We start from the raw sequence: 15,297 nt of genomic DNA on the forward strand, positions 1-15,297 counted from the left end.
GAGTTCTGTGGTGGAGATGATGGGTTTTCGGTCACCCGTTTAGTCATGCTGTCATGCAACTTTGGCTCATGTGTAGTGTTTTCACAAGAAGGATCAAAGATTTAGTCAAAGACTTAAAGATTTTATTATTGGCAGAGAGAACAGACTTGCTACTAAATCGGTTGTGATGTGTAATATACAGTAAGTAGATATTAGGCCTGATCTGTGAATTAATGTGTACAGCCGTGGCCAAAAGTATTGGCAGTTTTGCTAATTTTTCTGCTTCAGTTCTTGTGGTGTTGATTCATATTGGTTCTAGATTATTGTGCAGAGTGATCAGATGCATTTTAAATAATTTTTTTGGCCAATGAAGCTTTTTGCAATTAACTTAATCACAAAAACCCAAATTTCACTGTTATTTGACCCTGGCACAAAATGACCAGCTAAAATATTTTCACTAATTATGATTATGCTGACAAGCAGCACCTGGGAAAGTGTGAATGAGTACTAGTCAGGTGAAATCACTCTATCATTCTGATTGGATTATAAGAGCAGACTGATTGCTATAAAAGGAGGGAAGAAGTGCTTCCAATCATTGTGTTCTTGTTAGCAATGGTTACCTCTAAAGAAAGACATGCAGCCATCGTCGCTTTGCATCAAAATAGCCTCACATGCAAGGAAATTGCTGCTAAGAATATTGCACCTGAAAGAACCATTTACCGGATCACCAACAACTTCGAGGAGAGAGGTTCAACTGCAGTGAAGAAGGCTTCAGGACGTCCCAGAGTGTCCAGCAAGTGCCAGGACCGTCTCCTGAGGATTCAGCTATGGAATCATGTCACCACCAGTGCAGAGCTTGCTCAATATTGGCAGCAGGTTGTTGTGAGTGCATCTGCACGCACAGTGAGGGAAAGACTTTCGGACAGTGGCCTGGTGTCAAGAAGGGCAGCAAAGAAGCCACTTCTCTCCAAGAAAAACATCAAGGACAGACTGAAATTCTGTAGGAAGTACAAGGATTGGACAGCAGAAAACTGGTGCAAAGTTATTTTATCTGATGAAGCCCCCTTCCGACTGTTTGAGAAGAAAAGGTGAACGCTACCATGAGTCCTGCGTCGTGCCAACAGTGAAGCATACTGAGACCATCCATGTGTAGGACTGCTTTTCATTCAAGGGAGTGGGCCCTCTCACAATTCTGCCCAAAAACACTGCCATGAATAAAGAATGGTATCAAAATGTCCTGCAAGAGCAACTTCTCCCAATGATCCAGGAGCAATTTGGTGATGATCCGTGCATTTTCCAGCATGGAGCACCATGTCACAAGGCAAGAGTGATAATGAAGTGGCTCGTAATCATTACATTGAAATTTTGGATCCGTGGCCAGGCAACTCCCTGGATTTTAATCCCATTGAGAACCTGTGGTCAATCCACAAAAGGCGAGTGAACAAGCAGAACTCCGAGCACTAATAAGGCAAGAATGGATCGCCATCAGTCAGGATTTGGCCCAGAAGCTGATATCCAGCATGCCAGAGCGAATTGCAGAGGTTATGAAGAACAAGAGTCAACACTGTAAATATTGACTCTTTGTATATATTGAATGTTTTTGCCAATAAAAGCCTTTAAAACCTATGAAATACTTATCATTGTTTTCCAGTATACCATAGAAACATAATCTAAAAATACTGAAGCAGCAAACTTTGCAAAACACAAAATTTATTTCACTGGCAATACTTTTAACCCGCCTCAATCCAGGTGGCAGAGGACAAGACTCAGTTGCCTCCGCTTCTGAGACCGTCCGTCCACGCATCTTATCATGTGGCTCATTGTGCATGACACTGCAAAGACTCCACATGTGGAGGCTCATGCTACTCTTCGCGAGGAGGTTACCCCATGTGACCACACTACTTAGCAATCAGGTCAATTTGGTTGCTTGGGAGACCTGGCTGGAGTCACTCAGCACACCCTGTAGATGTAGAATGCCCAGCCGGGTCCTAGCTTCTGCCTTTCCTGACTGAACAGAGGTCTTTTACATTTGGTGCCGAATCCCAGGATGGAAGAAGAGCATGCTGTCCAGGAGAACTCGCATCTGCCAGAAGGCGGAGGAGCCGTTGCCGTCCGCCTGGGGACAGAGAGGTTGCTGCCATCCGCCAGGAAGCGGAGGAGCCATTGCTGGCCGCCAGGGGACAGAGGACCTGCTGCCGGGTCGCGGAGGAACTGCTGCTGTCTCCCAGGGGGCAAAGCAGCCGAGGACCAGTGGACAGCGTGTTTAGGACCGGCGACCCAGTTTTTATCGGTCTCTCCCGCTTGCTCTCTCTTTCTCCCCTTGTCCCTCACCAGGTTCACAGGAGGCGGGGAGGATCATCGGGTGAGAAAGAGAGAGATATTTGTGTGTGTCTTATGTTATGTTGAAGTTAATTTGTATCATTAAAACTTTATGTTGACTGCTCATCTGGGTCCCAGCTTCCTTCTTTCCTGACCGAACAGAGGTATTTTGCAGTTGGTAAAGAATATCTGGCTTTCACTGCGTTATTTTGGTTAATTTATCATGGGTCAAAAACTCTTCAATAGGCAACTATTCTTTATTTTATTCTATTCTACTGTCTACTATTCTATTCATTAGGCTGTTGTATTGATATTGGAAGTTCCATTCATAATGTTTCCCCCTTTTACCTGGTATAAAATTTCACACTGGCGTTGTACCTTTTACCGAGTAACACCGCACACCTTAGCAACCCTACTCTGTGCATATGTCAAGCTCAAGGACTATGTAATTTAGCTTCAAATCGTGAACCCACAAAGGAGAATGCAGAATTTGAGATTGCATAAGGGTGTGTAAATGATTAGAGAATTATAATTTTTGGATGACTTATTCCTTTAGGAGAAAAAAAAACCTGTTAAAACAGAAAAGTCTCTCATTGTGTTTCTAGGTGGCTTGCAAGCGCAGTAGAATGTTTTTTTCTCCTGAGTCCGACTCTAAGGATGAGCTGCTAAGGGTTATGTTGGAATGGGCCTTTAGAGGATTTGAACCATCAGGTTCAGATGGGCTTCGACCTCAATCAATTGGCAAAGGTATGCAACAGATATGCATTACTCTTTGGCTTCAGTTCTGTATTTCAGTGCATAGACTGAAGTATCAAACTTGTAGGAATAGTTCTGAAAATTCTGTTATTATTTACTCCCATTTTACATACACTCATACAAACCCATGTACAAAAAAAAAAAAACAAAGCTGTTTTTTTTCCCCAGTAATACACACACGTAACAAAAATCTTCATAAATACATCTTTTACATACTTTGACAGTTCACTAAAAACTGTAATTTTATGAAAAAGATCAATGTTAAGATTCTTTAATATTTATTTTTTTGCATGTTTTACTGGGGAAAAAATGGCATACAGTTTTGAAACTAGTAAATAATGATAGAATTTTCATTTTTGGGTGAACTATTTATCTGAAGTTTTGTATCCATAGTTAATTTGCTGTATATTTACGATCATTATCTTTTCTTCTTTAGAAAAGGCTGTTGTGCCACGCTCAGTGAATGGAACAACGGGCTCTGTCAACTGCCCTACAAAATACAAAGACAGACCAGAAAAATTATTTCACTTAACTGTATCTCTGAATAAGCTCTCTGATTCTCTGGACCTGTACAATGGCTCGATAAACCTAAAAAAAAAAGAAGTTTACAGAAAATTCATGTATCCTAAATGGAATCTGAGATCCTTGCAGAATGTGAAGATCCTTAAAAGAAAATATGTTCGCCGGAAAATGATTGAAAATATAGACACAAGCATGCAGATCCAGTCAAGACAAAACAGCCAGACAAGACGTATGGACATAGTACACCATTAAACTTTATTACTGCTTTTGAAATTGTTGTAAGCCAAAACTCAAGTAACCTGGTTTTTATTGAATTGTTTTCACAGATGAAATGGTGGATGGAGTATTAAAAAAGAAGAAAGGCATTGAAGGTAAGAAATCCTTTAATGAACATTTATTGCACTATTAATGCACTGTTGATAATGAGTGCAGTTCATCTTCCTAATTCTTTTTCCACACAGATTTCTGTTTATCATGTGGGAGTGCATTTGTCGAAGTCCTCCACCCACTCTTTGAAGGCAGCTTGTGCTCCAAATGCAAGGTACTGTATGTTCGTAAATGTTCCTCACGTTGCATAGTTGTATTTCACAACGGGCCAATAAATGACACTGGATTGAATCATTTTGACTGTCAAAAATAATTGCACCTGTGTGAGTTTTAAGAGGGTGAACTCATAAATTGAGCTGCCGAGGTGAAAAATAAATGAAAACATTTTTATTAACTGAAATAAAAATATAAATGGACAAAATTGGGAAAAACTGCAACTAAACTAAAATACATTTGCGTGACTCCTAAATACAACAAAAAATTACCTTGAATATTAGTTTTTGATACAATTTTTTACAAAAGTTTTCCACCCACCTTCATTAAAGGTGTATACAATATGATAAAAAATATTGCCAATGTGTGAACGGCTTGTAACGCAACTTAGAAAATGAGCCCTTCCCGGACTTTCTGGGTTGCCTATTAAAGCCTGTAAACTGATTTTCATGTGAAGGGAGCGGGTCGCTTTTGCCGGGAAAATCCAAAGGATGTGATGTTTATGCATGCTCCCAAGAGCCTTGCCTCAGACAGTAATAAATTCTCTTCCGCTATTCAACAGTGACAACAAACTGCAACACTAGGTAACGTTAGCTTTGAGATTGAATCCAGCAAACGTCCGGCTCCAAGCACAACACCGACTCCTACACGATCTCGGAGTAAGCCAAAAAAAAAAAAACATTTATCTACTGAATCCCATCTGGCTAAGCGGGAACGTGGTCGAGTGAAAACTAGAGTGAAAATCGGCCGGGCATTTGATTCCTGGAGGGACCTTCGTTCAGTTTTGGGGATCAAAACCGACCCTGAATTGGCGTTCTTATTGGACCGTTAAGCTTGCATAACTGCAAAGCATGTGAAATATAGTGCCATAAGGATTGATCTGTGTAATTTTAGCTAAACTACAATAACACATGAAATGAATGCTAGACAGTGTTCAAGATAATGCAAAACGATTCATTCTTTAGTGTAACGTAACTTGGTTATACAGAAAATATATACAATCTATTATTATAAAACAGCGCATCGATATATCAAAATGACAGTTGTGATGGAATCACATCAATACTGACTTGTGTCAACATATTTATAATGTACAGTCTTTTATAAACAGCTACTGTCATCATCCAGCAAATTTAGCTAACAGCTATTAATACAGCTGGCTATCGAGCTAACGCCGACATGGGCTATCGTATAAATGCAGTCAATGTATCATGCAAAGAAAGTGATTACTTCAAACTACAGTCTCGCATAGTCAGACCTATATTGTTTTAGCCCTGTTCCAGCACTGGAGAGTCAAATATAATATACAGTCTCAAAGTTTGTAGTAAAACTGTCATTTTATTTATGCTACCTCATCTGTCAGCATGATGTCGGTGAATCACGTTCAGTCTCTTTGTACGTTACATCATTGTTTTGGTCGATGCTCGCTCACGCTATAGTGTGTGTGCGAGAGACAGAGAAACATCATCTGGACTAACTTCACACTGTGAATGACAAAGGTAAATATAACATTTATTTTTAGTAGCATAGTTCATTATATAACTATAACTTTATATTAAGAGATTTTACTCAAATTGAATGATGTTAACGTTGATTGTTCTGTAATTGTTGTTAATAAATAATAATTAAAAAAAGAGAAGTTTAATAAATTGTAGTTTAGGCTTATAAATGTTATAATATTAAACAGCTAAAAATGTTGATAAAATATTATTATAAATGGATAAAAAATGTGTTTAATAGAAGTGTCAGTATTTAATATATATATATAAATATTGGCCTTGATTGTATTGAATCAAAAAGAAAAAGTGGTATCGGCAATCGTTAATTAATATCATTAACCATATTTCAGTTATATTATTAACTCATTAACTGTGGCAGCCCAAGAATACTACAACTAAAACTTTATATACATACTAAAACTCACTGAATAAACTAAAACTAACAATCATAGTGAGAACTAAATTGAAAGGGGGAAATTAAAAATAAATTGAACCTAATAAAATTATGCTTTGCTAGGGGGTACTTTAAGAATGGCAGGAAACAATCTTCTGAGAGTGATTGATTTGAAAGACTACACTCTTTCATGCAGGACTGAACTGTTCTTCTGTAGTTGCTAATACCACTCATTTTAAATAACTGATATTAATGATGTCTGTTGGCTGTTTCTGTGTTTTTGTCATGTGTAGTATAATTTCACTGAGACACTGTACCGATATGATGAAGATGGATATCAGTCATACTGCACTGTGTGCTGTTGTGGCATGGAGGTTATTATGTGTGGCCATGACAGCTGTTGTCGGTAAGTGTGTTTATGATATTGTTGGTAAAAAAAGGTATGTTTTAGGGATATGCATTTTGGACATTTTCACTACTTCAATCAGATAAATCAGATGGATTAGCAAACTGCAGAGGGAGGATTGCCCTGTTTGTTAATTGTTGTTGGTCTATGTAGACCGGAGTCGTTGCATTGCATCTTACTATCTTGCCGCATGAGCGTTACTCATGCGGCAAGATATGCCACCTTTCGGCAAGAAATGCCACCTTTCCAAATCTTGATTTAGGCTCTATTTTGCCATGCCCACTACAATTGTACAGAGTGGTTATCTGAGTTGCCATACTTTCTGTCAGCTCGAACCAGTCTGGCCATTCTCTGTTGACCTCTGTCATCAACAAGGCGTTTATGTCCACAGAACTGCCGCTCACTGGATATTTGTTTTTGTTTTGTTTTTTGCCCCATTCTGAGTAAATTCTAGAGACTGTTGTGTGTGAAAATCCCAGGAGATTAACAGTTACAGAAATACTATGAAAAGGCCGTCTGACACCAACAATCATGCCACGGTCGAAATCACTGAGATAAAAAAATGTCCCCATTCTGATGGTTGATGTGAACATTAAAGCTTATGGGTAGGGTTGCACCAGCTGTGCGTAAATTCTCACGTAAATTGGGACGTAAAGTTCACACTAAGGGCTTAGTAACTACTAGTTAGTTTGTAATTAAGTCAGTGTTTAATTTGGTTGCACCACCTGTTTTTAAGGCAAGACTTAACAAGTAGTTTGTAAGCTCTCCGTAAATTAATGTGTAGTCGCAATATGACATTTATCTGTATTTATCCAAGAAAAAGCCATTAAATTTGTACACAGAAGCGTTAAAAAGCTGTGAATTTCAGTTTGATCTTGTTTCGGTTGGTGTTCAAACCTTGTTTGCTCACGTAACTGTCAGCTGTATTAAATTATATCCTCATTAAAATATGATACGTAATAAAACAAGATTTAATTACTTGTATATTTAGCTTATGTAAATAACAATATTAATTAACGTATCCAAAATGAATAAGGGACAATAAATAAATACTAATACAACAGGCTGGAAAAATAGACATTTATTCATTTTAATATTTTATATATTTCGTATATGTTGAAACTTGACACCGTAAACAGGAAAGTGCACTGTTAGATCTAATAAAGTGGTCGGTGATTTTTGATATTATATATTTTTGTATTGGTAGTCAGGCAAAGTCAGACATTCAGCAGCCCCACAGCAAGTAGCCTATATAATAATGTTGATACATTTGCTTAACATAGTAGTTGGTTCACCTAAATTTGATCTCTCTCCTTTTTCTAGCTCCTACTGTGTGGACTGTCTGGATATCTTAGTAGGCGAGGGGACATTTAACAAACTGAAAAATGTGGACCCATGGATCTGTTACCTGTGTGCGCCAGAGAACAGCCTTGGAGCAATGAGGCCTAGACATGACTGGAGCATCCGTGTGCAGGAATTCTTTGCCAACTATAGTGCCATGGAGTTTGTTAGTGTTTTACTTCATACAATTCATCTCTGTGCAAAAATAGTGGATGACCTTCCTGATTTGTATTTGTATTAATTTCACCATGAACTGAATGTTTTTCAAGAAATACCACTGACCTTTGTCCTCTGCAGAAGCCCCATCGTGTTTACCCCTCAATCTCTACCAACCTGCAACGTCCAATCAGAGTGCTCTCCTTATTTGATGGTATAGCCACAGGTAACTCCACCGATACAAGCACTATGGCCTCTGCATGATTTTCATACTCTGTTTTCAAACTAGTGGGGTTTAGTCTGTAAACAAATCTGTTTTTGGATGAATCTTGTAAGTGAACAAATTGTTCTTTCATTGTTCAGTCATAAATGACTCTGATTTCACAAATCCGTTGATTCAATGACTCACTCATAACAAGAAATATACTCATTCGTAGCCACCTACTAGCATAAAGATGTAATCTGCAGAAATGATCACAATCAATAATGAATCAAAATACCCAACACCATTTGGAAAACCATGAATACAGATAAACTAAATAATACAAATATCAGCACTCTTGGAATGCCACTTGGACAAACAGATTAAAGGAATGGAAGTATTCTTTGGCCTTAATTCTATTAGGATATTGCTTGATTGCTTGTCATCTATTGCATGCAGCATACTGTAAGTTGGGCACATGGTTTCATTAAAATGCATTTGTCTTTCAGGATACCTTGTTCTGAAAGAGCTTGGCTTCAGAGTGGAAAAATATGTGGCCTCAGAGGTCGAAGAAGAGTCTATTACCATCTCCATGGTCAACCACGATGGAAAAATCACTCATGTGGATGATGTTCGAAGAATAACCAAATATCATGTGTGTTTGCAGAATTCTCTCTTTGACTGTTTACGCATCCATATACTGAGCTTTAATTACAGTTATGAAGAACACAGAGCCTAATCTCTTTTATTGTTTTAGATTGATAAGTGGGGTCCGTTTGATTTACTCATTGGTGGAAGTCCTTGCAATGACTTGACCATAGTCAATCCTTCCCGGAAAGGCTTGTTTGGTAAGACACTCTTTTAATAGTAAGGAATAGTTCACCCTAAAATGACAATATTAAGATGAAACATGAATGAGAACAAAATCTGCTTCATTTATTGCATGCTGACCATTTCTAAGAAGTGTTCCCTGACTTCTAGTTTTCTGTTGACTTTTTGCAGAGGGCACTGGACGGCTCTTTTTTGAATATTATCGGATCCTGAATATTATGAAGCCGAAGGAGGAAGACCCACAGCCGTTCTTCTGGCTGTTTGAGAATGTTGTAACCATGAGTAACAGTCATAAGGCAGACATTTGCCGCTTTCTAGAAGTAAGTGTTCTGTCTGAAATGTTGATTAGAAGAGGGTTTAATGAACACTCTTTGCAGTTTTATGGTTCTTATAAAAAGTAGATACAGTATGTTCAAGGAATAATAAAACTTTTCCCAGAATACTTGAATACTGATGTCACACTATAAAAGAATATATTTTCTAGTGATGTACTGTCACTGTAAAAGTGTGTGTGGTTTGTGTTTAGTGTAACCCTGTCCTCGTCGATGCTGTGAAAGTAAGCCCAGCTCACAGAGCAAGGTACTTCTGGGGGAACATACCTGGCATGAACAGGTATGTTGTTACACTCATGATAAGATCATCACGTTTGGACTTTTTTTTTTTTTTTTTTCAATTTGTACAATCAAGTTTGTTGACTTTGCCATTTTTGTATAAAACTGAACACATTGTGAAAAATACAGTCAACCATTTAAATGTTAGTAAAAGTTGATACAGTAGCAGTCAGCATTGACTCTAATATTCTCTTTCCACCAGACCAATCATACCATCTCAGGATGATAAACTTTGTCTACAGGATTGTCTGGAGGCCGGCCGCACTGCAAACGTTTGTTATAAGCTTCTTATTAAAGATATGCAATCCATAGTCCAATGTAATCATAATGTCATTACAAAAAATCTGTGATTAGTATAATTTAAATGTACTTTAAAATTATTATTATTATTTTATTTTTTCAGTATGTTAAAGTTCGCACTATCACCACACGCACAAAATTGCTGAAAAAGGGAGCCAATGAAATGCATTACCCTGTTACTATGAGAGGAAAAGATGACCACATATGGATCACGGAAATGGAGAAGTACATTTTAATTTTACTACTCTTTCAATTAAAGGATTAGTTTACCCCAAAATTTTAATTCTGACATTATTTACTCACCTTCATGTCATTCCAAACTTGTATGAATTACTATATGCGGAACACATATGACACATGAATGTCCAGTTGGCATGTGAAAGAAAGTACATAGAGATTTAATGCTTTGTAAAGTGTCCACGTGACTTGTGTGTCATATACCAAGTCTTCTGAAGGCATATGACCACTTGTATGTTGAACAGACCATAGTGGATATTCAGCCAATGGGACATTCATTAAATTATAAAATTTTGTGTTCTGCAGAAGAAAGTTGAAGTCGGCATTAGGCTGCCCTAATCGGCCTAATACCGACTTCGATATGTAAAAAAATATTATAGCGATAATTGCCTTAAAAAAATATCATGATATCCGATTACATCATCAACCCACCTGCCGATGGTCATTAATTTTTTAATGCTTTATTGATTTTGCTTTAAAAATTTAATTTACTGAGACAAAAAACGTAAACAAAAAAACATTTCTAAATTAAAATTGCACTTTAAACAAAAAAAGCATTAAAATAACAAAGTGATCAATCTTATTTAACCACCTCCCCAAATCCAGATATTTGCCGTCTCCAAAGGCCTCATTTGCCATCATGCAAGCATCTGTCAACACAACAGATGGAAAGTTACTAATAGCCTACAGATTAAGAACTAAAGGTAATTACAAAATGTAAATACAATAATAATCTAAATAAATAAGCCTAATAAATTCTCTTGTGTTCCCAAAATAATGCTGCCAAATGTGTGTTCTGATCGAATTTGTGTTCGTATTGCATTTGTTAATCAGTTAATACTGCCTAAAGAAAAGAAAAGAATACTTGATTGTAGCATCAAGGTGAGCGTGTATTGTATTTGATTTATTCACTTTCGCCTTTGTTTCTTTAATACAAAGAAATAAAGTAAACTAAACTCACAGCACCTCCTGAGGTGATCTGAGATCATTTGCAGCATTCTCATAGAGGACAGTATTCTTGCAAAAAGTTTTCAGATGAATGAAACAGAAAAAAAGAGTGAAAAATCTTTACATACGCTTGTTCCACGAGACCTGTTCCAGCTCGCACATCATGCCTCTGAATAAACAGCGAATCAGACACAAGCATGTTTCCATCCGAGTTGTGAACGTAATTTATGTGAAAAATCTGAATATCGCAAAAACAATATGCGTATAAAGCCGACTTCCCAGATCCATGGTTTTGCCATTTCCCAATATTGTCGATCATCATCTGTTCGCATTTGGCATCGGGATCTTTGTTAGTCATCATTGATATAAAATTACATTTGCCCAGCCCTAGTCAGCATGAAACAGAAGTTGCGACTTCACTTCCGTATTGTGACGTATTTCCATGTGAAACCGCTTATAGAACATGAAAAAAATGTTGGGCGGGGTCTTGATTTTATCCATGGGTTATTGGATACAAACACACCGAAATAGATACTCTTGCACCCCTTCCACCGGGCTACTCGTGCCAGAGCCGGTTACCGGGGAAACTGAGCAACAATCTTAAAACTCTGATGATCTAAATGTCAACATTAATATCTCTTGCTCGTGCAGTCCCAAGGTACCTCCAAGAGGCCTGCATTAAAAAAATATGAATAAACTCTAGCCACTTTCTCCATTCTGAAGCCATAACCTTTAGAAGCATTTAAGTGTGAAATGCCTCATACAGATCTGAAATCAGTTTTTCCTACTTCAAAATGTAATTTCAAGTTTGGAGAAGGGAACAGGATTTTGCCAAAAATACTCTGCATTGGCTGCTTTGATGCCGGTTTGCTTACATGACAGGCTCTTTATGGGGTGGATTTAAAACTGCCTAAAAACTTGCATAGGTCAGCAGAGAAAAGTTAATCTGCTGACCTATGCAAGGTCAGCAGATTAACTAATATTAATATTACCGTAAGAGCAAAAAAAAAAAAAAAAAAAGCAGATTAATTAATATTACCGTAAGAGCAAAATATGACATTTTGATTTACGTTGTCAAACTTTCTTTATAAAATAGCAAATGTGCATTGATGAATCATTCACAATAAGACCAGTAACATGCATTAATAAAATAAATAGTCAGTTTTGATTTCATACCGACTTAAAGTGGGTTTGGAATGCCATAAGGTTGAGTTAATAATGATAGCATTTTTATTTTGCATGAAGTATTTCTTTAAAGATTCATCAACATTTTTAAAACAAATATTTTTTTTGTGTATCTTGACTCTTATACTTGCACGTTTGGCAGAATCTTTGGATTTCCAAAGCATTACACGGATGTGAAGAATTTGGGCCGTTTGCAGAGACAAAAAGTACTGGGGAAGTCTTGGAGCGTCCCTGTCATAAGACATCTGTTGGCACCACTAAAGGATTACTTCGCTTGTGAGGAAGTCCCCTTGAAATGAACAGAAGTTTAAAAGACTCTGGGATAGGAGTTTATTAACTAAACTCTTATAACTAACTGAAGAATTGTTGGTAATAGTGGTTGTTGTGAAAGTGAAGAAAGCTGTTTTCATTTAAATTGAACGCTGTATTAAAACACTGGTCATTTTTTTTTATATATGTAATTTTCTCAAATTGTGGTCCTGTTTATTTACGAATGGATTAATGAATTTAGAGAATGTGGGATTGAACAAAAATTAATAAACTGGATAAATGTGTGTTGTGCTCTGTGAAGTACCAGTATAATTGATTATTTGGAACAATGTCTTGATTTAGAACTGAAATGAGTTATAACACAAATTAGTAGTCTTTAGACTATTTAATCCTGTAAAAATATAGTAAATTAAATTGTAATTGTATTTGAGAAGTCTCAAGTTCTTAAATTGAAACTAGAAATGAAACGGGACTTTTATTTTGAAATCCGACAGGCAGAAGCGTGTTCTGGACGGACAGACATGGCGTAGTCGTCACCCGGTGTAACTTGCTGCTTAAAATTAGATTACAATGTTAAGAGGATGTAAAGTGTTTACATATTTCACAACAGACGAGTGTTTCTGTTTTACCTATATAAAAATGTTTCGTCAGAATGTTGGCTGCTCAGTTGATAAGAAACTAGGTATCTTCCGCAATAATATTAAACACCATCTCTGTCAACCGATAGGAACTTGAAAAGTTTTACGTGTTTACTAGGTTTAATTTACTATTGAATTAAGGCCCTTGTTTAGTGTCGAAATCAACCTTGTTTTTCATTTATAACACCACCTGTCATATCAGCTAAGTCTAACTTCCCAATGAATATAAGTCCCTCTTCTTGAAGCTGATAACATCCAAACTGTGCCTTTGGATCTTAGCTCGGCTTCTGTGAAGTTCAACGCAAAATCATGTGTTTCACACCGTCTATACTGCTAAATGCTCTTGCATGTTAGTGAAGTAACACATTTGAAAACTGAATATCACTTATTATTGAATTACAGATTCTTTTATACCAGATACCGAAAAACAGCTTGCGACTACAGCAATATCCACAATTAAATGTGTGGTAGTTGGAGATGGTGCCGTGGGTAAAACCTGCCTTTTGATTTCCTTCACAAACAAGTTTCCATCAGTACCAACAGTAAGAAACCCTCCGTTCATTTATAAATGCATTTGGTGTTTTTTGTTATGTTCTGCTTGCTATCCTAATCTGTGTCCCTATTATCAATATAAACTACTGAGAACACAAATGAATCAATGGATGTCGAAAAGTAGTTTCACTGCAACACATTAGAAGCTTACATTAGTGTCATGTTCTTTTTCAGGTGTTTGACAGCTGTGCTGTGACTGTAATGATCGATGGTGAACCTTACACCATTGGATTATTTGATGCTGTAGGTATGATGTTGCCCTTATAATAGTGACTGTTAAAAAGTGTACTTTTAAAGGGGTTTTCTGAGCTATCAAGAACCGGCTTTAAAGGAATATTCTAGGTTGAATACAATTTCAGATCAATCGACAGCATTTGTGAAACAATGTTGATAACCACATCAATTCATTTAGCCGAAAACTCCCACCCACCACAAAAAAAATGGATTACAGTAAGATGCTTACAATAGAGGTGAATGTGGCCAATCCGTAAACATTTAAGGGATAGTTCACCTAAAACATTTTTCATAATTTACTCACTCTCATGCCATCACAGATGTGTATGACTCTGTTCTACTGAACACAAAGATTTTTAGAAGAATATCTCAGCTCTGTTTGTCCATTTAATGCAAGTGAATAGTGACCAGAAATGTGATGGTCCAAAAAGCATGTAAAGGCAACATAAGTAATCCAACTCCAGAGGTTTAATCCACATCTATAGAATCTAACTGATAGAGGTGTTTGTGCATTTGTGCAACAAATGCTGTCGATGGGATGTTCCAGGAGTTGTTTACCTTGTTAATTTATTACCCTCAAAATTCAGTCAAAAGGATACACATTAAATCTACCCCAATGTAACCATTCAAATATTAGGTATACATCATCATAAAGCACAATTTACAAAAGAGATTCACACACACATAAATATTCCAATTAAAACTATTTTATTATTTTGTAGGTCAGGATCGATTACGGCCCCTAAGCTATCCTCAAACAGACGTCTTCTTGGTTTGTTTCTCTGTAGTTTCTCTGTCCTCATTTGAAAATGTGAAAGAAAAGGTGTGTCTCCTGTATTCAAAGAGATTGATGATGTTTCTTCTGGAAAATATTGACTTTAAATGTACAATAATTTGGAATAGTTTATTTTTGATAAGTAATTCACCATTTTAAATGCAGTGGGTGCCTGAAATAGCCTACCACTGCCCGAAAACCCCTTTCCTGCTGGTTGGAACCCAGATTGATCTAAGAGATGATCCTTCAACTATTGAAAGGCTTGCTAAAAACAACCAAAAGCCGATTAATCCAGAGATAGCAGAGAAGCTAGCCAGGGACTTAAAGGCAGTGAAATATGTTGAATGTTCTGCTCTAACACAGGTGGGTAGGCTTCTTTCTATTAAATCCTTGGTTTGTGTGCTTTAATTTGCATAACAAAGAAATCTACCTTTTCCCTTTGTTATAGAAAGGACTGAAGAATGTATTTGATGAGGCAATATTAGCAACTCTAGAACCCCACGTGTACCAGAGGAAACAAAAATGTGTTATTTCATGAGGTGGACAGAGCAGCCTCTTCAAAGATGTGAAAACATGTTGTGGTGTGGTAGATCTTTGACAAA

The 15,297-nt window shown here is 37.0% G+C and overlaps 2 protein-coding genes across 2 annotated transcripts in view; both read left to right on the top strand.

Moving 5' to 3' along the window:
• The window catches only part of LOC127619111 (DNA (cytosine-5)-methyltransferase 3B-like), a 35,394-nt gene extending 22,628 nt beyond the window's left edge, over window positions 1–12,766 (top strand). The window contains exons 8-21 of the mRNA XM_052091866.1: window positions 2,904–3,045; window positions 3,491–3,805; window positions 3,903–3,947; window positions 4,038–4,117; window positions 6,303–6,415; window positions 7,739–7,922; window positions 8,054–8,138; window positions 8,624–8,769; window positions 8,872–8,962; window positions 9,117–9,265; window positions 9,472–9,557; window positions 9,759–9,828; window positions 9,960–10,081; window positions 12,369–12,766. Coding sequence (XP_051947826.1) covers window positions 2,904–3,045; window positions 3,491–3,805; window positions 3,903–3,947; window positions 4,038–4,117; window positions 6,303–6,415; window positions 7,739–7,922; window positions 8,054–8,138; window positions 8,624–8,769; window positions 8,872–8,962; window positions 9,117–9,265; window positions 9,472–9,557; window positions 9,759–9,828; window positions 9,960–10,081; window positions 12,369–12,525 — 1,785 coding nt within the window. The 3' untranslated portion in view covers window positions 12,526–12,766. The remainder of the gene's footprint in view (window positions 1–2,903; window positions 3,046–3,490; window positions 3,806–3,902; window positions 3,948–4,037; window positions 4,118–6,302; window positions 6,416–7,738; window positions 7,923–8,053; window positions 8,139–8,623; window positions 8,770–8,871; window positions 8,963–9,116; window positions 9,266–9,471; window positions 9,558–9,758; window positions 9,829–9,959; window positions 10,082–12,368) is intronic.
• A 259-nt stretch (window positions 12,767–13,025) lies between these two features.
• Window positions 13,026–15,292, top strand: LOC127618658 (cell division control protein 42 homolog). The gene is made up of 6 exons (XM_052091234.1): window positions 13,026–13,178; window positions 13,537–13,676; window positions 13,861–13,933; window positions 14,643–14,743; window positions 14,861–15,058; window positions 15,144–15,292. The coding sequence occupies exons 1-6, from the start codon at window positions 13,067–13,069 to the stop codon at window positions 15,231–15,233; spliced, it is 714 nt and encodes a 237-aa protein (XP_051947194.1). The 5' UTR covers window positions 13,026–13,066; the 3' UTR covers window positions 15,234–15,292.
• Window positions 15,293–15,297: the final 5 nt, after the last annotated feature.

Source organism: Xyrauchen texanus, chromosome 25, assembly GCF_025860055.1.
Source record: "Xyrauchen texanus isolate HMW12.3.18 chromosome 25, RBS_HiC_50CHRs, whole genome shotgun sequence".
NCBI classification, from domain to species: domain Eukaryota; kingdom Metazoa; phylum Chordata; class Actinopteri; order Cypriniformes; family Catostomidae; genus Xyrauchen; species Xyrauchen texanus.

What these genes read in the sequence shown, in the direction of transcription:
- LOC127618658 (XM_052091234.1), top strand. Translation starts at nt 13,067, where the DNA reads ATGTTAAGAGGATGTAAAGTGTTTACATATTTCACAACAGACGAGTGT. An exon ending in AGTTTCCATCAGTACCAACA is followed by an intron (nt 13,677 to 13,860) that starts GTAAGAAACCCT and finishes GTTCTTTTTCAG; the next exon opens with GTGTTTGACAGCTGTGCTGT. An exon ending in TGGATTATTTGATGCTGTAG is followed by an intron (nt 13,934 to 14,642) that starts GTATGATGTTGC and finishes ATTATTTTGTAG; the next exon opens with GTCAGGATCGATTACGGCCC.